We start from the raw sequence: 24024 nt of genomic DNA, 5'->3' as shown, positions 1-24024 counted from the left end.
AAATGATAAGTCGTTAACGATAAATAATAAAGTAGTGTCAATAATAAACTTATACGAGAATAAATAATAACTCATCAACTCAGCCATTGTGAAATTTATGGTGAAAAATGTTGTTGCCGTAGAATTACCCCTCTCATCTTTTTTTGTTTTTTGAGAAACAATTACCCCTCTCATCTTGTAAAAAGTCACTCTAGCAAATTAAAATTTTTTTTTTTTTTTTTTTGGGTTTTAAATGAAGGTTCGTAGCTAGCTGGACGAAGAAGAGATTTTCTGAATGCTCAAAAATGAAATTAGCACGAAGCCTGGCTTGTTTATCTAGCAACAGCAACAAATCCCCAAATGGCCCAAACTCTCAATTATAGGCCGAAAAGTTATTCTGGACTTCTACGTTTAACGTTTTATCCAAAAACACGGCCCAACTGGAGTGGACATTTTGTCCTTATAAAAAAACAAAAACCAATTGGGCCATACTCTACTATGCCTATCCAAAGATCTAAAAAGGGCCCACATAATAAGACCGAGGAAAAAAATGACGTGGCAGTTCGTCGAGCTCAACCTCAAACTCAAACCCGTTTTGCGCAGCGGTGAATGAAAAAGTCAGCAAATCAAATCAAATCCAAACAAGACTCAAGACTGTTAGTTGCTGAAATTCTTCATCTTCTTCTTTCACTGTCGCTTTTGTTTGCTTTTGCTCTCTCCGTACACACTGCGATCCCTCCGATGGTCAATTCATCAGGTATTTCTCAAAATCGTACTTTGAAAATTCATTTCTCATTGCCGATTACGCGTGCGTGCGTGTAGATTTTGCTCAGGAATGAATTAGGGTTTAATTAGGGTTTTTGAATATTTTCATTTCGATATTCCATGAGATTCCACTTCAGATTTCTTTTGTTAATTCCCAAATCATCAAATTCTTGCTTATTACATTCTTTTCAAATCTTATTTGAGGGTTTTTAGTTTCCTAGTAAAAGAGTTTGTGAAAATTCTAGCATCGCAGAACTGAACCAATCACAATCATAGCCTTGGTTCATAACCCTATCATCCTTAAAAGCCTCCACATTATGTCTATGAGGACCATACCATTTGCTTTTCTGGAAAACCTTTGCTTGTAATACAAGCATGGGATCTAAGAAGCATGGACACGAACACAGACATTACATGTCTCCCACATGGGGAAACTATGATTCTTGAAAAATCAGGACCCGTTACGATGGGAATATGTCCAAATACACCATATCTAATAGTGAGGAACAGCCAACCAAATATGACCATTCTGATGATGGCGAAATTTCCCTTGTCAACAAGCCAGTAACTCAACTACAGTCTTCAGTATCACCCAACAAACTCCAAACAATCCGAACATCATAGATCATAAATCAGTAGCAGTAGGACAATGAAAGCAACTCTGGACGGGATCTTCGACTTCCATGTACCTCTCCAAGGGAATGACTGTACATTAGCATTAAGAAAGACCTGATAGTAGCCACTAACCTTGAAACCCTTTTTCTTAACTAGAATCCAACACATCTTATCCTCCCCACTTCCCATAGATGGAATCCATAAAATTTGATAAGGCCTCTAATTCTCAATCCTGCTCAGCTCTCATGAAATTCACATCCTAATGAAGAACCCCATTGGTGAATTTCATAAGGTCAGCCACACTAGCCTCCTTATCACAACTAATCCTGAATATCCCAGGGAAACACATAACCAGAGAGCTCCCTCCATGCCATAGATCCTGCCAAAATCTCTCTCTGGACCCATCCCCTACTTCAAACTGGATAAAACGCAGCAACATGGGCCAGCCCCTTCTAATTATCATCCACAATTAGCCCTCATTAATTTCAAGTGGCTATTGAATTATTGATACTTATGTAGCATAATCTACACATATGGTAGTCTCAAAGATATGATGGATCTGGGGGTGCAATCTTGCTTATGATTGTCGTGAAATAAGGGAAAATACCTTCTTACCAATAGAAAAGACACTTAGCATTAGAATTTTAATGCATGTATCCTCATAATTATCAGCTGGGTTATGAAATTTTCATGTTGCATTGTGCTAGTAATAACTGTGTTTATTTATTAAACATTTCTTTGATAGCACTCTGGACATGAAAGAAAGGAACTCCACTTCCACCCTCAAGCGCATTTTAGTGAATTGTTCAGCCCAGGTTTGTTGATTAGCTTTAAATCTTTATCCAGAAATATTTTTCTTTATTTGGTATAGATAATGTTCATGTCGGAAAAGAATGAAAACATGAAAAATGAATATCGCTAAAGTGTTTGTAAAGCTAACTTATAAAAGTGTACAGTATGTAATAAATGAACTAATTAGTGTCTGTGCTTATTTCTCTATTCTGAATTTTATAAAATTCAATTTACTAGGAGTTTCTCTATATAAGTGTTTCAAATCTTTTTGATTTACTATTGCAAGATATTTCTTTTTGATAGGCGAAAGAATATGGGGGTTGTGTTGCGGCCAAGGTTCCAGAAGTTGAGCGTGATATGTGTTTTAAAGAATTTCTTGCCCTAAAGACATGCATGCTGAAAACGGTATTGTATTCTATAACTGATGAAGAAATATGTTCTAGTGTGACAAGAGGAAAAAAGGCTTTTGGAAAGTATATTCAAGAAATTTTTTTACTTTAACCTTTTTCTTTTTGCTCCTTGAGTAGCTGCGAGGAAAGGTTTAACTTTGTAGTCTGCGGGTTTAATACTGTGTTGAGGCATATGTTGAATACTGCAAGCATCAAGTGTGAAGTTTGGAGGCAGTGGTTGAAAACAGCAGAAAAGAGGTTTTTAATTTATATATTGCAAAATAGATTGCATTATTGTTTTATTTTTCTAGGGTTTTAATGCTCCTTCAGATCTCATATTCGCCGTTCCACTGATGTGATATTTTCTACTTTTTGCAGTGTACTTTGAGTGTGTAAGCTTTCTTTTAGGATTGTTCGCAGCAGTATTTGCCATACATTGCCTTCTCAAAGTTAAAAGGTGACTAGGGGAGATGTCTGGGAAAGCATCAAGTTCACAGTCTAGTATTGGTTTGAGCAGATCTAGTGCCTTGTCACATGTTTATATTCAGTATCCACCCTTACGATGCAACGTTCCTGGATCAAGGGGTTTATTCTATGATGATGGAAATAAGTTAATACTCTCCCCAACATCTGATCAGGTAATAAGAAAAAATTTGAATGAAGTAATCGTGTACTTGCATTTTTAATTTTTTTTTATTACATTAAATATTTAAATTAAGTATAGTAGATTTCAATCTTTTTTTCATAGAAAAAAAATCTATGTGAACTAAATGGTGTCATATTTTATTTTTCTCTTCCTTTCTCTTTTGCTTAGGTCTTCTCATGGAAAACTGTACCCTTTTCTCCTCTTGTTGCTCCTACCTCTGATTCAATAAGTGAGGGGCCCATCTTATCTATTCGGTGTTCTTTAGATGAAAAGTTTATAGCGATCCAACGATCTAATCATGAGGTGCAGTTTAGGCATAGAGAAACTGGGGAGACTTTTAGTCAGAGGTGCAGGCCAGAGTCAGAGAGTATTCTGGGGTTCTTTTGGACAGATTGTCCATTATGTGATATTGTATTTGTAAAGACCAGGTAAGGGAACTTTCCCGTACGCTTTATATGAAAATCAATGGATAAATTTCATTTCTTTGAATTGTTTAGCTATGATTGTTATTTTTAGTGTGAGGGGTTTTGAGCTAAACCATGCAGGGATGTCAATTAATGTAAAATTCAATTTTTTTTAAGTGAATTTAAAAAAAATGAATTTGACATTAATTGACATCCCTGCATGGTTTAGCTCCCCACCCCCTGCACTTGCCTGTTGGCTGGCCCCTGTTTATATACTGGATTTTTGTTTCTGTTCTTTGTTCCTATTTTTTTTTTTGGGTGGGGGCAGGGGATAGATTTTGTTTCAACAGATATGGGATCTTTTGTGTTCTCTTCTTTCTTCCATTTTACTAAATGGAGTGATATCACAGTGGGCTGGACTTATTTGTGTACAATTCTGAGTTGAAATCACTCCAATTGGTAGAGACAAGGAAATTGATTGTCAGTTGGTATGTTTACACACATGAAAGCCGCTTGGTTCTTCTTGCTTCTGGAATGCAGTGCAAGACCTTCAATGGATTTCAGGTATGATACCATTGCTGCTTTTGTTTTACTTGTCATTTATCCCTTGCTAGAGTAGGCTGTGTTTGTTATGCCGGACTTGGTATTTTGGGGACAAAAAATGGATTGGGGAATTGGTTCTAAGAAACTACTATTGCTCTAATGTAGGTTGTGTAGAAATTGGTTGCGTAGCCAACTTATGGTTATGTGCTTGGAAGCAGAATTTTCTTTTGGGACAGAATCTTTCTTCAAACCTGTTTGGTGTAAAGTTCCTTCGACCTACTAAGTGGAGACTCAAATAAATTTAAGAGTCATGCGACTTGTTATTACTTAATGAGTCATGATTAAAATAATTTTGATGGTCATCTGAACCACCACATAATTGGTTGGAAGAGAGTTCTTCGAACCAGTTTTGAGAAAATTTTCTATCTCTTTTTTATTTTTATAAATTAGTAACTACACTACACGTCTGGATTTTTTTTTTCAAAATAACATCTGTTCTCAAACAATTTTGTTAGTTAGCAAAGTTTTCAGACTGTTTAAAAAACTAGCATCTCGAGTTTAATAAAATCAATTTTACGGTAGCAAATCGATTCTCTAATACTCGATTTTGGAATAAAATCTTTGTGGAACTCGACTTTTTTAGACTCTAGTTCTAGCCGTTCCCATTCTTCCCTCTTTTTTCGTTCTCCAGACCAAATTAGTATACCCAAATTCAAAGGCTTGGCCATGGAAGTTCAGAGAACAGAGTTTGAGATCGGACCACCGCCATTGTTGGAGCCTTCGCCACCGCTGCCTGGGGCCTTCATCGCAGTCCGAACCGAGGGATTGGATTAGGGAGATCTGGGTTAGTGGGGTTGCAGATCTAGGTTTGTTGTTGCTTCATTGTTTCTGGGTTGGTTGTTGGTTTGTTGTTTTTCTTGCATCGCCGTTTTTGTTTTTCTGGGTAGCTGTCTTTTGTGTTTGCTACGAAGCTTTCTGGGTTGCTGTCTTTTGTGTTTGCTTCTTGCTTCGTAGCTTCACTCTGGTGTCGTGTTTGCTTTGTTCTGGTTTGCTTTAAGGAAATCAAGTTTGTTAGGCTCGATTTCTAAGAGCAAAATTGAGTTTCTTAAACTCGAGATGTTAGTTTCCTAAATAGTTTGAAAATATTGCTAACTAACGAAATTGTTTAGAAATTGGTGTTAATTTGCAATTTTTTCCCTACACGTCCACCCGGGTAGGTCTCTTAACTTCTCCCTTTACTTTGCTTTTATAGGGGGAGGGGGTGCCTTTTGAGCTAGAGCTCATTGGCATAAATTTCCTTTTTTATCAAGCAGCAAGTTAAAGAAAAACATAAGTATTTTTATAGGTAAGAAATATATTAAAATGGTGTAAACGGGTGCAACCTTACACGGGAAGTAAAACATGAGATACACCAAACCCAAAAAATTAATAAAAGAAAAATAAGAAAACATATAAAAGATACATAATTTCAGGTAAATTAGAAAAAGTAAAAGACCTTGTAGTTGTCATCTAATCATATAGGGTCTTCAACTCCACCATCTTCAACTCCAAAACCGAGTTCTAACAACCATTGAAGCTTTGAGTAATTTCTTTCTCTCCAAACACCACATAATTCATGAGGGGATTGCCTCCCAAAGGCCTCTATTTCTGTGTCAACCAAACTGTCCTTTCCAACGTGCTACATGATACCATATCCCACATTTCTCTAGCCACCTTGTAGAAGAGTAGTAAATGATAAATGGTCTCCCCTCTCTTCTAACACATATCCACCACTGTGAGTCGATGTTTTCTCAAGTCATCCATAGTTAGGATTTTACCTAAGATGGCTTTCCATACAAAGAAAGTTACCCTTTTTGGGGCCTTCATCTTCCAAACACTCTTCCAAGGGATAGGAGAATCTGCCCTAGAGCTCAAAACCTTGTAGAAAGTTTTGGCTTAAAAACCATGACCTGTGTAAGGGACCCTATATAATTTGTCTTCACCACTCTACCTAGTTTTGGCAGAATAAATAGTATGAAAGAAAGAAATAATGTTTGGTTTAACTACAGGTCTAGAACAGAAAGTTCCTTTCCTCCTTGAGACATATATCAATGCAGCTTTTGTGGTGTTCCTTGATGCAAATAAGACTAAGAGCTGCGTGGAAATTTTGAGCATCTCCCATGGTCTGACATAGATACTATTTCTTCTTCTTAGCTTTCATCTGCAGGGGTTATTCGCTTGCCAAGGTTTGACATGGCAATGGCTAAATCTGAGGCTAACAGTAAGCCTGTCCTCGCTGCCGAAGATATCAATATTGTCACTGTGTAGGTTCTTTTGAACACACTGTGTAGGTTCTTATTGTTTAATTTCTCCTGCTAATATATTCAAATTGTTATCTAAAGTCAAATATTTAATAATTGTCACTGTTCACAGCTATGGTAGAATATACTGCTTGCAAGTTGATAGAGTTGCAATGCTCCTCCACTCATATAGGTTTTACCGTGATGCTGTCATACAACAGGTAAGTTCTTGCCCAGTTATTTTCCAGTCCTTTGATTCACTCAAGTTGGATTTTCAATCCATTAGTGGCAGACTAGCTGGATTTGTTTAAATAATTATCATGTCTTTAGAGCACATTTGAAAACCAATTTAGGATGTTGGTTATGGAGTATACAAACAGGCTTTATTACAGTTTCGAAATGATAGAGTTGAACATGCATGAGTGTATTTTGTGATTTGTTCATCACTTTCGTAAATTTATATGACATTGTTCAACTAATGTACGGTTTTATTTTTTTTTTAACGAATCATATCCTTCAAATGCTACTAGTCACATCATCAGAAAAAGCTCAACTTATGTATCTATTACATGCCGCATTTTTTGTCTAAATATACAAAACTCATTGCAAAGAAGAGTAGAATACCCAAAATTTTGTTGCTAGACTCTGTATGGTTTGATGCTATATAAACCTAGACAAGAAGTGCTTGGTAGAGTGTCTATATCATGATAAACTATCACTAGCCCCAAAAGCTTGAACTAATAAGAAATGGTGAATTTAATTAATCTCTTAGCCATTTTTTTAACATCCCCCTCACATGTGAGCCCATAATCCGCCTCAATAAGTGCAGCTAACACGTGGAATGTTTAACTTTTAAATGGGTGGTTGGGTGGAGATAGAGTTCAAACTTAAGACGCCTATACTCTGATGCCATGATAAATGACAGGTTGTTCCAAAAACTTAAGCTGATATGAAAGGACGAACATAAGAAGATTCAATCAAAATTTATTAGGGAAATGGTTGTGGGTATACGGGACCAAGAGGGAGCATCTTTTGAGGAGAGTTATTAAGGCTAAGTATGGGAACAAATTTTTGGGGGGGGGGGGGGGGAGTTCTCTTTTTGTGGAGGATCCCTATGGCGTAAGCCTTTGGAAATTTATACGATGGGGATGGTCGACCTTTTCCTGGTTTCTTCAATTTGATGTGGGGAATGGGCCTAGAGTAAAGTTCTGGCATGATGTGTGGTGTGGTGATTGCCCACTTAGGGCGGGTTTCCCAAAGTTATTTAATATTAGTCCATAAAGAAGCTGCAAGAAATGATGTTTTACGTCATTCTAATGAGGAGTCCCATTGGGACGTTCACTTTTCTAGGTAGTCCAAGATTGGGAGCTGGAGCCTTTGTTTGCTTTTTTGGATCTTATTTATTCTAAGCCTGTTAGGGGGGGAAGGGGGGAATGGATAGACCCTGTTGGAGACTTGACAAGTGCAGGGGTTTTGTGGCTTGTAGTTATTATCACTCCTTATCTGCTTCTAACAGCATGTTTTTCCCTTGGAAATTGGTCTGGCGATCGAAAGTCCCGCCTAGGGTGGCCTCCTTTTCTTGGGCTGCTTCTCTAGGGAAGATTTTATCCTTTGAAAATCTCAGGAAGAGGGATTATTGTATTGGATTGGTGTTGCATGTTAGGGGTGTGCAAAAAACGGAGGAACCGAACAAACCGATTGAACCCGACCGAACCGTTGCCAAAATTTTGGTTCGGTTTCGGTGCGGTTCGGTTTCGGTTTCAGTGCTGGATTTTTTCACCCCGAAACCAACCGAACCGAGCCGATATATATATATATATATATATATATATATATTTACGTAACTTTAAAACATAACTCATCAGTGGCTTAGTGGTATGCTCCTTATGTTTTGGCTAGCATATCCAGAGCTCGAGCCTTCGCATGGGGCGTGAGTGATTTTTTTGCTATTTAATTTTTTAAAACCCTAGTACTATAGCATGATATAAATATCCCTAATTTCTTCTTCTCTTTCCTTTCTTTCTAGCCACCCCTATCCCTAATTTCTTTTTCTCTTTTCTTTTTTTCCAGCCGCCCCTATCCTCCCTAATTTCTTCTTCTCTTTTCTTTTTTTCCAACCGCGCCCTTCCCCAATTTTTTCTCTGTCTCACTATTTTCTTCTTCTCTTTTCTTTTCTTCAGCCCTTCTCACGTCTCTGCCGTTCTCGCTTCAGTTCAGCCGCTCCTTCCCCATCTACCTCAGCCGCCCCATTCTTTTCTTTTCTTTTTGTTCTCTATGAATCCCATGGACCATGGCCATGCCTTTCTCTTCTCTCTGAGTCACATATCTCTGTACAGAGAACGAAAAATCACTGGTAGGCTCAAGCATGGTGGTAGGCTCCTGCTATGGTGTGGTAAAGTTCAATTTTTTGTTCGAATTTGTGTGTAAATTGTTGAACAAATATTGTTGGAAGTTTTTCTTTTTCTGTCATTCTGATTTGTTCAATAGCTCCCTCTCTGTTGCTCTATTACTTTGTTTTATATATGTGATTAAAGTTAGGGTTTTGAAAACCTCAATAACCCTCTCTTTGAAAAACTGAAAACCGACCGAAACCGAAATACACCGAACCGTTCGGTTTCCAGCCATTTTGGTTGGCCATACCCATAAAAACCAACCGAAACCGAACTGAAACACCCCTATTGCATGTAAAAGGTGTGGGGAGTTTATGGATCACCTTCTTCATCATTGTCCAATAGCTTACGAGCTATGGAGAATGGTGTTTTGGTTATTTGGGCCTTAATGGGTTATGCCAAAGAAGTTTATTGATTTGTTCGCAGCTTGGCAGGGATCTTTTTGAAGGCATAGAGATATTGCTATTGGAAGGCTGTGCCATATTGGATCATGTGGTGCCTTTGGCGAGAATGGAATGCTAGAAGTTTTGAGGGTTGTAAACTATCTATCCTTGATGGTAAAGCCTTCTTCCTTCATACCTTGTTAGATTGAAAAAGGAAGGAGACAATGTTTGGCCAAAAATAAAGCTACTAATGGGATGCTTAGTAACACAGGAACATAAAACTAGAAAAGGAAGGAGATGTTGTTTGGCAAGAAATAAAGCTATTAATGGGATGCTTTGTAACATAGGAACATATACCTGTCTAGAGAGAAATGGGAAGTGAGTTTGGAGTGCATGGGGGATCAGTTGACTAGGGGCAATAGAGTTGTTGACTGTAGACATCTAGTATATACTTACAATGGAGTTGGGAGCCTTTGGAAGCAATGACTCAGGGTAAGGTACATGAATGGGTGAGGAAGGTAGTAAATTCAGAGTTGGAAAAAGGACACACATCTCAAACCGATATTCCCTTGGAGAACTAGGTACAAAGCAATATGATTGGAACTCAAATTAAGTAATATCAGAAATGGTAAAGTAGTGTTGTAATACTAGAGAATAGCATCGATATATGTTTTGAGTTCGTGAATAGCTAAGAGAGACACTTGATGGAGCAAGGATCAAGTTTGTCAAACGGGGTCCAAGATTATGAACATAACACCCAAAACCTTGAGGAGACAAATGGAAGGCTGGAGAAGAAGGGGATAAGATGGAGTGAAGAGATGCTCCATCAAGAATAGTGGAAGGCATCCAATTAATGAGGTACATCCATTTGAAACAAAAGAGCTTGAGCAACATCAAGGAGGTGTCTTTTGTCCCTCTTTTTTTTTTTTTGTTGATAGGTAAGAAAAAAATATTATTGAAAATGGAATGGCAGGAAAAATACACAGGGTTTACGGTAGTGAACAAAGAGTAAAAAGAAGCAAAAAGTAAAAAACAACCACGACAAAAGAAAATCCATTAATGTAGAACAATCCTAGAGACCCCAATATTGAGACCAATCAAAGAGGGTCTGTTGGCATAAATCTAACAATTGAGCCAAAGATTTCCTAGTATCCTCAATGGAATGCCAATTTCGTTCAGTCTAAATAGTCCACATTAAACAGCTTAGAACCAAATTCCAAATATCAAAATTATGCTTCCTAAGCCAATGATACCAACAAAATAATAAGTCTGCAACTGAATTTGGCATGACCGAATCGATCTCAAACAATTGAAGCATAAACATCCACAAAGAATGAGCTACCAGACAAAAAATCAGCAGGTGATCCACAAATTCTTCATTACAACATCACATACAACAACAATTCGCCAAAGGGCGACCACAAAACATAAGATTATCCAAAGTTAGAATCTGACCATGAGCTGCTGTCCACATAAAGAATGCCACCCTTTTAGGAACCTTTACTTTTCAAGTGCCCTTCCAAGGGAAAGCAGAAAGAGTTGCATTTCAAATTTTATGATAAAAAGACCGAATGTCAAACTTCTCACTTCCATTAAAACGCCAACAACGACTGTCACAACCTCCACCCCTAGGAACCCGAGGTTGGATGAAATGAAAAAGGGAGTAGGAAGCTGCCAACTTTCAATCATTGAATTCCTATAAAATCTTAAACTCCGCACTTTATCATTATCACCAACTGGAGGACATAACACTTTAGAAATACAAGCTTCCTTATTGGTTGAACACACAAATAATTGAGGATAAAGAGTTTTAAGAGAATTATCCCCAGTCCACTTATCATGCCAAAAAAGTATACGAGAACCATCCCCTACCACAAAAGACAAATACTTAGAAAAATTTCCCACCCTTCACTAATACTTTGCCATAAACCACAATCATGCGCCCTTCTACAAACTCTAGTGCTCCAACCCCTTTTCCCCTCCCCATATTTCACGTCTATGACCCTCCGCCATAGATGAGTAATTTCGTGGCCATACCTCCAAAGCCATTTCCCTAATAAAGCCTAATTAAAAGACACAAAATTCTGAATTCCCAAACCACCCAACTCACGCGGTAAGCAAACCTTTTCCCAAGTCACCAGGGGGTATTTGAAGCACTCAACTGAGGAACCCCACAAAAAATTCTTTTGACTACGTTCTAATCTAATTGCCACAGCTTTAGGAACAGTGAAAAGGAAAAGATAATAAGTTGGAAGGCTTGAAAGGGTACTTTTCAACAAAGTGAGTTGGCCACCCTTTGACAAATAAAACCGCTTCTAGCTCGAAAACTTCTTCTCCATCCGCTCTAGAATTGGATTCCAGATAGAGGTTGTCTTATACAAAGTTCCCAAAGGCATTCCCAAATAAATCATAGGAAAACTGCCCACCCTACACTGAAGAATATTAGCCAAAGTTTGAATGTTGGTTACCTCCCCAATAGGGACAATTTCACTTTTTCCCACATTAACCTTCAAACCAGTAAAAGCTTGAAAACAAGTCAAAGCCAGCCTAATGGAAAGCAACCGCTCCCTAGAAGCATTGCAGAAAATAATGGTGTTATTAGCAAATAATAGATGAGAAATATGAATACCAGTAGAATTAATAGGTCCCACATGAAAACCCTAAATGAGACCACCTTCCATAATTTTCTTCAGAATCCTACTTAAAACCTCCATGATCAAAAGAAAGAGAAGGGGAGACAACGAATCACTTTGTCTTAGACCTCTAGAGCTACCAAAGAAATCAATAGAAGATCCATTAACCAAAATTGAGAAGTGGACAGTAGCGACACAAGTCTTTAACCATCTCTTCCATTGACCCCCAAAGCCCATCCTCTCCAACAAAAAGAACAAAGTGTCTTAATTCACATGATCATAGGCTTTTTCGATGTCTAACTTACACACCACTTCCGGATTACAACACTTCAGTCTACTATCTAGACATTCATTAGCTATAAGAACTGAATCTAAAATCTGTCTACCACCAACAAAAGAATTTTGTGACTCCGAAATGAGTTTATCCAACACTGTCCTCAATCTGTTAGTCAACACCTTATAGTAGCTTATACACATTGCCCACTAAGCTGATAGGTCGAAAATCTTTGATATTTAGTGCATTATTTTTCTTGGGAATCAAAGATAGAATATAGAAAAGAAGCATTCAGATACCATTCAAACTCTGATCTCCTATGAAAATGATCAAAGAAGACCATAACATCCTTTTCTACTACACTCCAGCATTTATGAAAAAAGGCCATAGTGAAGCCGTCGGGACCTAGGGCTTTATAACCCTCCATCTCTTGAAGGACTTGTACCACCTCCTCCTTAGAAAAATCCCTCTCAAGAGCAAGCTGCTCATCCTCCTCTATTCTAGCAAACTCCAAATTGTCCATAGAAGGATGCCAAGTATTTGACTCCGTGTACAAACCCTGATAAAAATGAATCACGTCAGACCGCACCTCTTCCTCTTCCTCATCCTCATAAGGGACACCATCCACCTCTATACCTCGAATATGATTAGTTCTTCTATGGGAGTTTGCTACCTGGTGAAAAAGTGAGTATTATTGTGACTCTCCTTCACAAACAATATCTGAGACTTTTGTCTCCAAGAAATCTCCTTCAAATAGGCTAAATGTGCAATATCACCTTTAATCTGAATACGATGAGTTTGTTCCTCCTGTGAAAGACCCAACAAATCCTCCCTAGCATCCAAACCCAACAATTCAGATAAAAAGCATTTCTTCCTAAAGGCCAAATCCCCAAATTCCTCCTTATTCCACTTTTTCAAGTCATCTTTAAGAGCTTTAAATTTATGAGCCAGAAGCTCAGAGAACCCAGAAAGCAATACCCATTGCACCATTGCCGAACTCTCTCTACAAAACCCTCTTCTTTCAACTACATATTCTCAAACTTGAAGGTATTTTGACCTTTATTGACACGACCAGCTACCATCAAAAGTGGGCAGTGATCGAAAACTGCTCAAGGGAGTACCCTTTGAGACACATTCCCAAAATGATCTACCCAATCCACCGGTGCCAAGGTCCTATCAATTCTTGACATACAATCTGTCCCCGAATCTCTAAGCCAGGTGAACAAAGCCCCTTCAAGAGGTAAGTCCACAAAATAGTTAGCCTCAATGGAATCCGAAAAAACAAACATAGCCAGAATGAAAGCCTCACAACCAAATCTCTCACTCGGATATCGAGTGATATTAAAATCCCCAAACACGCACCATTCTGTATTCCATCTAGAGTGCATCCTTGTGAGCTCCTCCCACAAAGCATCCCGTTGGCTATCATCATTAGGACCATACACTCCTGAACATGCCCATACAAAATCATCCGCAACCCCCTTCAATAAAACATTAATAGAAAACTGACCTATAGCATTGTCAATTCTTTCATAAACTCTCTTGTCCCAAACTGATAACACCCCCCCTGCAGTGTTGACTGCATCTAGAGCAACCCAGTCGAGGAACGGACTACCCTAAACGCTTCGAACAACAGAAGAGTTTAAAGAAGACAACTTGGTTTCTTGAAAGCAAACGATATCATACTTCCACTCCTTGAGAAGATTTACATACCTCTCGCTTTTAAGGATTGTTTAGCCAGTAACATTCCAAGATAAAAGTTGTAAACTCATTTAAAACTAGTAATCACCTCATACCTTTTGAAGAACCTTTGTTCCTCCCTTTAGAAGATACCCCATCATAATTAATTGAAGAAATCAAACCTTTAAGTTCCCTGAGCCCTTTCTGCCTTGAGTTTACTATTCCTTTAGAAGTACCAACGTTAACCACATCAATGTAGTCTTGTTCTAGAAGACGAAACAAAGCCAGACATTGATCTTTATGTTTTACAATAGGTTAACCCACAATTTTATAGAAACTTTTCATCAAGCTCACCATTCAATTCGAATTTTTTACCTCTGACCCTAGAGCCTCTCCCTCATCAACTTCCTGAGTCACCTCCAACTCTTTTGTTCATTAGGATCCCACTTAGATAGAGGTGAACACTCCAATAAGCCATTCTTTTCCTCCCCGTGAAAAAAAAACCACTAGGATTAACTCCACTGATCTTCCACCATAGTAGAAAAGGCTTAGAACCACCTTGTAACAACTCAACCCCATCCAAGTAGCTTGACGACACTAACTCAGCATGAGGATTGCACCATTGTTCTCCATTATCACTGGATACTTCGTGAAATTATCTCTCTCCCCAAAACAGAAGCCCATCTCATTACCTAGATTCGACAGAGGAGAAAATTGATTCTGGTTAACCCACTAAGTCTGATGGTGAGAAGAATCGTCAGTCCCAGGCCCCATCGACCTCACCGTTGCCCCTGAACTCAAGTCACCAGACATTAAAATCGAGATATCAGCCCTTATACCAAGATTGGTCACCGTCTCGCCGATGGACCCAGTCTTGCAAGCCTCTGTCGCCCTTGTCACATCTTCGGGATGATCTCCCTCTATCCTGGCAGAAGGTGAGACTGCCAGGGTGATAGGAAGAGGGTTTGCGACGAGGGTAGAGACACATCGTTCCGGTTTCGGCACTACTGCTATCACTGGCGTCTCGGAAACTCCACTCGATCGAAGTTCACTTCCTCTTGAGCTGTTGCCCATTACTGTGTACAGCAGCAGAACTCAAGTGTATCGGGTTGGGCTTGACCAAATTACCCTTACCTTTTGGAGTCACTTGTGCCAGGGGTTGAATTTAACAAGCCCACCTGTTTGTTTTATAACCTCTGGCCCACCACTTAACTCCTTGGGCCAACTAAAATCCCTAACACCCATACAAGTCACCACGTGTCGCCCACCCTTAGGCTTGCACACTTTTAAAGCCAAATTAGCAGATATCAACTTAAAATTAAATACCCGCGTGGGTTTGCCATTTATAACTGAAACATTTACTACAAGATCTCCATGAATCATGTTATGCCCTAAATTGGTTCCAATATTTTCAAAATTCGTGAACTTCTGCTGATTACCATAAACAGATAGATTTTTCCCATTCCGGTCACTTCTGGCAGATTGACCACCCCTACCACTATTATTGGAGGATACTCCGGCCATAGATACAAGTTTTGCATTGGATATAAAATTCCCTAGCTCTTTCTGGAACAAAGACCAACTAGCACGATTAGAGCTTGCTGGTATCATAACACAACCTCTACTAGCCCCTCCAAAATATACCGCTATAACCATAAAAAGACCAGCTTTATTGATCTACCACAAACTCTATCAACTTCCCATTGTCCCTGAGTCTCTTACAAAGTACATCTTGACTGGGCTCCTAGTCTTGTATATCGGTAAGATAGGTAAGGATCCACCCCATGCCCCTACATCCAACCCAAATAGAGCTCTTAACATCCTGGCGTGTCTCATGTATGGCATATGAATCAGACTGCCCCCCATCAAAAGAGAAAAAAAAAGAGTTTTGCATCAATACTTAGAGACCTCTTACTGCCCCCATGGTTAGAGGATCGAGATGTAGGAGGGATATTTTGTGAGGTTTCTATGGTGGGAATATTTGGTATGGCTAGAGGTGCAGGTATAAGGTTAGATGGTTTAGTCAAAGCATGGTTAGGCCCCTGAAGAGGTGGGGATGGGGTAGGCAATGATGGAGGGGGGGGGGGGGGGATAAGGATATGGGAAAAACCCAAACTGTGGAGGAAAGCACAAAGGAAGAGGAGAGGGAGGAGGAATATGTGAAGGTGGTAAGAAAGGGAAAAAATGGTGGCGGTTGAGGGAGAGGGTGAGGGTGTGGTGGAGGGGGGTTGGGGAGGAGGAGGAGGCATCAGAGGGATTAAGGTAACACACAATTATACATCCAGCCCAGATGTGTGATGACAAGTGATCTGGTGTACAATGCCTTTGTCATATAGATAAGCAGCAAAGGATGTCTCTGAGACATTCTTTGGCATTGTCAGATTGCAGTATTTGAATGTTTTTGGCCAAACTCGGTTTTGATATCTTTTCTAAAAAGATGAAATTTAACATTAACTCAGATGGATTTCTCATTAAAAATAGTTAAGTCATTTGGGGGTAGTCATCAACAAAAGTAACAAAATGATGTAGGATCTTTAGGAACTCGGAACTATTAGATGTGTTGTTGAGATCATAAATGGTTTTTGAGTAAGGTTAATGTTTAAGGTTTTGGGTAATGAAAATATTGGATCTTGAATATGTTTGATGCCTGTTTGGTGTTAAAACAAAGAATAGAGGGTGAAATAACATTAGGCAATCACACCAGGTTTTCCTAAGCTATCACTCTTAGGTGGGAGAAGGAAATCACACCCATACCACCACAAAGAAACTCCCTGTACATATCTCTAATCTTTTAGCTACATTGACCAGCATAGTCAAGTCTCAAGCAACATAAAATTAATAGGCAAGTTTCACAAAGTACTTCTAAGAAGAGTGATTCTACACCCTTTTGAGAGGTTTTTTTTTTTGGTCTTGCCAATCGCCTCTCCAATCTCTCTATAATGCTATTCCACACAATGGTAGCCTTAAAGGAACATCAAGGTTCAGCCCAAATAAGTCATACCTTGGTAGCCTTCTCTTTTATACTACTTGTGTTGGCATCATATGTGATGTAGAACAGACCACCATGGCCTTTCTGGACTCCAAAGTGCGCCTAAAATCGCGCAAGGCAAAAGGCACTAGCAGAAATCATTTGGGCAATGGAGTTATAATCGCATGAAATTTGGCAGGCTGAAGCGAAACAGCATTTTGAGCAATAGTTGTTGCTTCGCCATGCGGTACCCTTGAAAATGGTGAATTCCTCCATTTAGGCTTTGAAGACTGCGATTTTGCCATATATAGTAATTTTTGTTTCCTTAATAACTTTTTACTCAAAAGTTTGAATAAGGTCTTGCTTGTTTTGGGACGACCCTTAAGATCAATAGTTTATAATTATGCATTTAACTCAATTTTGCCATTTTTGGTAAATTTCTGTATTTTGTCACTTAATTGCGTAATTAGTGTGAATTAGGGTTTTAGATGTTTTTATCAATATTTATATGTTTTGTAGCCATTAGAGGCAAATTAGACTATTATCAATATAATACGGACTTTTTGTCAAAAATTTTTTTTGGGTGGATTCCAATTTTAACACCTTTTTGGATTCAAGGTTTACTACCTAGAAACTAACAGTTTAGCTATTGTCCATCAAAGAGAGCATCTTGTGTGCTTTGTCCTAGCTTCTGCGACATCAATATGTAATAATTTTTCTTATAAAAAAAATCTCAGCACATAAAACAGTTAATCTGGTGATTTTGAGTCTCTTGATTGTTGCATTTTTATTTTTTTATCTCGTTGTTGTGAGATCAAGTGTGGGTGGTGGGAGAAATTACTTTGGTGCTTGTATTTCAAATTTCACAATCATGTGTTTTCTGGACCACAAATGATTGCAGTAATTTGACATTACTCTTATTGTTGACTTCATTTTCAAATTGATGTTGATTATGTGCAGGGTTCTTTGCCGATTTATTCGAGCAGGATAGCTGTGAGTGTGGTTGATAATGTAGTGCTTGTTCACCAAAATGATGCGAAGGTTGTTATCCTGTATGACATATATGCAGATTCTCGGGCACCCATATCTGCCCCACTCCCCCTGCTGTTGAGGGGTTTCCCCAGATTTAATACCTCTGTTTCTCAATCTAGTAGGGAAGATAGTGGAAGTTCAGGGGCTAATGTTGTACCCGACAATGAAGCAGTCATATATGGAGATGACTGGACTTTTCTTGTTCCCGAATTCATATGCGATGTTGCCAACAAGTTGCTGTGGAAGATTCATTTAGATTTGGAGGCAAGTTATCTTCTTTCCTTTTTTTTTTTTGGTGTCTGTAATTAAATTAAGATATTATTCTGTCAATAAATGTTTATCCTTTTTTCTGGCAGGCAATTTCTGCGAGTAGCTCAGAAGTGCCATCAGTACTAGAGTTTTTGCAGCGCCGGAAGTTGGAAGCCAATAAGGTAGTACTCTTTATGTAGTTTAGGTTTGCTCAGTATTTACCTGATTGTTTATGGGGCATACATAAACCACACCACATTGCAAATAAGGGCCTATTCGGTAGGTGGATTTTTGTTTGTGTTCAAAAAATTGAATTTGAAAATTTTGCATTATACTTGTTTGGCTACGTACACCACATTGCAAATAAGAGTCTGTTTGGTAGGTGGATTTTTGTTTTTGTTTTTGTTTTCAAAATTATGAATTTGAAACCACTTTTTAGAGAAATTTTTTGCATTATAACTGTTTGGCTCCCACTTTTAAGAACAATTTTTAAAATATTGAAAAAAAAAGAGAGTTTGCAAGAACATTTTATATTTTTGAGAAAAAATTTATTTTTGTGACAAAAATTAGCTGGTAACATATAAAAACACCAATGTTTAAAAAAAAAAACCAATGGATTACATACAAAATGTCAAAAACTCCAATGGTAAAAGCTAAAGGGAAGAAAAAAGACACCAATAGTACATCACACCTATTCGTTCCCTTTCTCTTTCATCCCGTGCAAATTTGTTGTTTTCAATTTTTTGTGATAATGATAAGCTCCTAAATTGTAGAGAGAAAACAACTTGTGCAAAATCTATGGGGTCTATGGTTTTCAATTTATTTATAACTATACCATTAAAAACATTTTCTCTAGGAAGCATGGACATGGATATGGGTACGGGTACAACAAGGTGACTCAAGCAATTTGTAAAAAATTATAACTTACAACCCAAGTGAAGTATCAATGCTTTTTAGCCGGTGTTTTCAAAATCCTGTTTTCAACAATGAAATTTGGAAATAATTTTCTATAAACTGTATTTAGAAAAACACCAACAAAACAATGGATTCAAATGTGGCACCCACCATTTTTGGTTTTGAAAACAAAAAAAATTGTATTTAAATATAGCTACCAAATAGGCCATTATTAATTCCTTCTACCAATCCTATAAACACATCTATCATCACAAAATAAAGCTAATTGCCCAACTAAGATTTAGAGACAATTATGAAATACCAAAAGATGACCTTATGTTGTCTGGAATTATTAAAAATATTGTAATGGTTTTCAAAATCACTTGGAATGGTCTTGTTTCCTTGCCCTTCTCTAATTTAAATTATGTGACGAATAATGAATTTTAATTCTAGTTCTCTGTTGTTTCAGGCTAAACAATTGTGCTTGGCAATAGCACGCACTGTTATTCTAGAACGCAGTCCTGTGCCCATGGTTGCCAGAGCAATGGATGTTTTAGTTACCTCTTACTCCCACTCTGTCAAAACAGGCAGCTATCTTAAGGGAATAAAATCTGAGAAGACATCCCCTTCTAGTGTGCCGCATGTTAGTAGTCCTAGATCTGGAGCTGATGTATCTGCCAGTAGAGTAGATGCACTTGAAAAGTCTGTTAAACATGCATCCGCTGCTGGAGTGGACAATGAGTATGCTTCAGACTCCGAGGAGAATCCCAGCTCTGAACCACCAAAGACCAATTTGAGTGATCTTCAAATTTTTGATGGTAAAGTGGACAATGAAAAGTTAATGGGTGCTGAAACTTCTAGTACTGAAGTTCAGCCAACATCCTTACAACATCATCTTCTTGAACCAGGTAACAACCCATTGAATGCTAATGGTTCTGAGCAGCAGGAGGCTCAACTTACTTCGCCAGCAGTTTCACCTGAAGAGATGTACAGCTTTGTGTTTGCTCCTGTTGAGGAGGAGATAGTGGGAGACCCTTCGTACTTGGTTGCCATCATTGTTGAGTTCCTTCACAGGTATGCTGTATTCAATGAACTTAAAAGTGATTCGGGGTACTAAAAGCAAAATGGTCTAGTAAAAAGAAAAATTGCAGTTTGAGTTCTCCATCAGTACTTGAAATTATTATTATTACGTTTCTCTTCCCATTAATGTGGTCATTATAAGTTTGAGGAACTCAGCTTTTACCTGGGGATAGTTGATCCTTGCTACGTAAGGACTGATGCTGTGTTAAGATGGCCCATCCATGCTCACATTGTTCAAATGTGTATAATAAGTTTTACAAGTATTCTCATGATTAATTACTTAGAGCATTCGCATCCTGAATCTTTAAATATTCTATTTTACCATCTCAAAACCTATTTTATCATTTATACAATATCATTTTACAATACACCCAGCATCCCAACTTTTATTTTTCTATTCTATCCATAAAAATAATATATTTACACAATAAAATATATTTTTTCCTTTTTTGTTTTTTCCCAATTTTCTCCTCCACATGCGTATGTACCTTCCCTCAACCTCTAGCACCGCACCTCCACTGCCCAGTCACCACCACTGCCCACTAATCCCACTGGAACAAAAACCCATATTAAAAAAAAAAAACCCAGTGTCACAATAGAAAAGAAAAAAAAAAAAAAAAACCGCAGAACCCATAACCCAGAAAAAGCAAAACCAGAACCCAGAACCCAGAACCCAAAAAATGCAGAACGCTGAACGCAGAACCCAAATACCAATTCTCCATTCTTCAAAAGATTTAGAATTTCTCTACTTTTTTTTTTTTGATAGGTAGAATTTCTCTACTTTTCTCAATTTCACATTCAAATTATCAAAATTCTTAAATGTGCAAAACAAAAATGGCAACACAAGCCACCGATCCCACTCCCAAATCAAACACTTGATCTTCTCGTACCCCACGAACCCCAAGAACTCAAACCCAATCTCCTCGAACCCAAGGTATGATCTCACCATGCCGTGACTTTGTAGAAAAAAACACCACCACTGTGACCTTGCCACGCCGAGATCCCCCACAAACAGGCCACCACTGCTCACCGAGAGAAACAGGGAGTGGGAGACAGAGAGACAGAGTGGGAGTGAGAGAGAGGACTGAAGGAGGAGAGAGGACTGAAAAACACAGAATAAAGAGAGAAAAAGGCAGATGGAATAAAAAACTATTATTTTGTTTTAGAATTGAGCTACAGTGCGATTCTACATTTAGAATTGCACTATAGCACAATCCCAAATTTTTTTGGGATAGTAGCTTTTTACAAGTCCGGATGCAGAGGTTGTTTTAGGCTTTTCTGCTAAATTCAACCAACATATGGCATATACCATTCTCAATGTGAATGCTCTTAGTTTGCTAATTTCATTGGAATAACTGATAACAATCTAATTTTATGAAAATATTAAAAAAGTACAATATTTATTTCAAAAGGCAGTGATTCTTTTCTGGACAAGGTTGAAAATGAAATCAAGCTATTATTTGGCTTTGTTGCAACCTGATGGGCTAGGAAATGTAGTCCTAGAACTGGATTCAGATTGGTCTCTGAATTAATAGGCCACTTTGGCTGGGTGAGCACTTAAATGATAAAATGAAGATATCACGAAATATTTTTCTTTTTTAAAATGCGTGTTTATTTGTGTGTGTGTGTGTGTGTATCCCATAAACAATACCTATTCTTTTTCTGTTTTTGTCCCAACTTATCTGTTTTTACTTTTGCAGTGCTAATTCTGAAAAGGTTAAAGTACATCCAAATCTCTATGTTTTGACCATACAATTGCTAGTGCGCAATGAGCGATATGCAGAACTTGGACTGTTTGTCATAAACAAGGTTTCTAATTGTCTTTTATGAGTTTTTCTGATTAGAAAGTAATGAAAGGCTGTCTCTGGTTCTAGGCTTTGTTTATGTGTGATTTGATGTTAACAGAGGAATTCTGTTTTTATCACAGATTGTTGAACCCTCCAAAGAAGTTGCATTGCAACTCCTGGAATCTGGCCGTCAGAATTTCCAAACAAGGAAGCTGGGTCTGGATATGCTAAGGCAGCTTTCTTTACATCATGACTATGTATTGTTTTTAGTGCAAGACGGTTATTATCTTGAAGCTTTACGTTATGCACGGAAGTACAAGGTAATTCCTACTTAGCTAATTTCATTAAAAAGTGAAACAAAAGAGAGCTATACAAAGAGTACTATTTCATGTTTTAAAATTCGTATAAAATTTAGTAGTTTTTCCTAGTTTGGGGCACTGAAAAAGCTGAAGAGTGAATTTCTGTCTTTATTGTCTAATCCCTTCTCCAACTGTGTTTTGGTGGGTAGAAATTGCATCTTGCTGTGGCCTCCCACAATCCTTGGGATGTGCACTCTATATAGTTTATGGTTTTGGTTTTCTATTTGACTTTTAAAGACCAATGAGATACCTCGTCCAAGGAGGATGATTTACAATTTTGGCCAAATGCTTTTCCATTTATTTTGTGTAAAAAAGGAGTTCATTTTACTTTACGAAAATGCTTGATATTTTCTTTTTGTTATAGTCTGTGTTAATAATTAGTGTTTTGGGTTACTCAGAAAAAAATAAAATAAAATGGTGATTTGGGTTCATGAAGTTGTGGACTTACTAAAGGGCTAAAATTTTCAGGTCAATAATGTCCGGCCTTCATTATTTCTTGAAGCGGCATTTGCTTCCAACGACTCGCAACATCTTGCTGCAATTCTGAGGTTCTTTTCAGATTTTATTCCTGGCTTCCAAAACACTTCTGATCACAATACATATTACCACATTCTCAATGAGATGAACTCATCCATTGCTGCTTGAAGTTTCTGAGTAGTGGTTTATTGTTGGAATTGCTGCTCGTGGTTACCGAAAATGCATATTTGCTGGTTAAAAAAAACTCCCTCAGCAAGAACATGTCAGATATGCAAACTTTAAAACTGCAAAAAGTGTGAAAAGTTACAATTGACAAGTATGGTTTTGCTCTCCATCAACCTGAAAGAGAAACATGGAGTATGTCCTAGGTTGTTTGTCATAAGCCACTGTACTGTTGGGAAGGACTTTCTGTTAGAACAAGTTTTCTACTAGAATAAGTGGAATGATCTCAAATTTACGAGCTATCTCCCTTTTATCTTGGATCTCAATTCCAATTAGCCATGTCCAAATTGATAGACTTAACCCATCGTAACCTCAATGACACTCTTGCTTAGTTCATTTTGTACATGACATTCGGTATAAATGACATCCTGCTCACATTGAATTTAACTTATTACTCTCACATAGTATAATTTTGGGGTGATCTTGAGAGCTTGCTGATAATTCCATAGTTAAAGACTAATGTTGATTATAAGCACCACATGCATCACAAAGATGAGGCATGCATAAATATAGTTGTCAAAATCGCGATCTGAATCGTAAGATTGCATGATTTTATGATCCCACCTCACCAAAACGTGTAGGATCGCACTAGGATCGTAAAAATAGTAGGATCGTAGGATCGTATGAGATTCTACCGATCCTACTAAAAACTTAAATTTTTGGTTTTGTTTTATGGGATAAATTTTTTGTTTTGATGAAGTTTTAAGGATTTTTATTTTTTCATCTTGTGATGATGTGACTTTTTATTTTATAAAATTATGTTAACCTAAACAAATGTTTTCTAGTTTCTAATTCATTTGTAATCAAAATGAAGGAATGTCTCATCATTTCTAAATGAAGAATTTGATGTTGGCTTTGCTGCCTTTTAAGTTTTAATGTTGTTAAATTGGTTTGTCAATATATTAATTTGTGTTCTAATATTACTAGAATATATATATATATATATATAATTTTATCAGTTATGTTTGTATTTGTATATTGATTGATTGATTTTTTTGAGCATGCTCTTTAATTATTGCTGAGTGTTATAACTTGAATAGTTGAGTGTGAAATTATATCTTGATGTTTTTTTTAACTCTAATATACAAATATATAATGTCTACATAGATGATAAAATATATGGTGATGATTAGGAATTTAAGATGGTGGTTATAAGAACCTTAAAATGAGAATAATTAAATGTT

General features: G+C 37.6%; 1 protein-coding gene across 2 annotated transcripts; it reads left to right on the top strand.

The window, feature by feature from the left end:
* The first annotated feature begins 553 nt into the window (after nucleotides 1–553).
* Nucleotides 554–23227, top strand: LOC142610542 (uncharacterized). Of its 2 annotated transcripts, XM_075782374.1 has the most exons (16): nucleotides 554–736; nucleotides 2105–2174; nucleotides 2455–2556; nucleotides 2679–2798; nucleotides 2919–3178; nucleotides 3355–3614; nucleotides 4001–4154; nucleotides 6327–6436; nucleotides 6546–6633; nucleotides 17701–18036; nucleotides 18129–18203; nucleotides 19385–19733; nucleotides 19824–19989; nucleotides 21696–21804; nucleotides 21923–22102; nucleotides 22610–23227. In XM_075782374.1, the coding sequence occupies exons 5-16, from the start codon at nucleotides 3011–3013 to the stop codon at nucleotides 22784–22786; spliced, it is 2172 nt and encodes a 723-aa protein (XP_075638489.1). In that variant the 5' UTR covers nucleotides 554–736; nucleotides 2105–2174; nucleotides 2455–2556; nucleotides 2679–2798; nucleotides 2919–3010; the 3' UTR covers nucleotides 22787–23227. The 2 variants fall into 2 exon arrangements, with proteins under 2 accessions (XP_075638489.1, XP_075638488.1); XM_075782373.1 differs by having other exon boundaries at nucleotides 591–736; nucleotides 19385–19989.
* Nucleotides 23228–24024: the final 797 nt, after the last annotated feature.

Source organism: Castanea sativa, chromosome 9 (assembly GCF_040712315.1).
Source record: "Castanea sativa cultivar Marrone di Chiusa Pesio chromosome 9, ASM4071231v1".
In the NCBI taxonomy this organism is placed as follows: Eukaryota; Viridiplantae; Streptophyta; class Magnoliopsida; order Fagales; family Fagaceae; genus Castanea; species Castanea sativa.
This window is presented reverse-complemented; position numbering and strand designations above follow the sequence as displayed.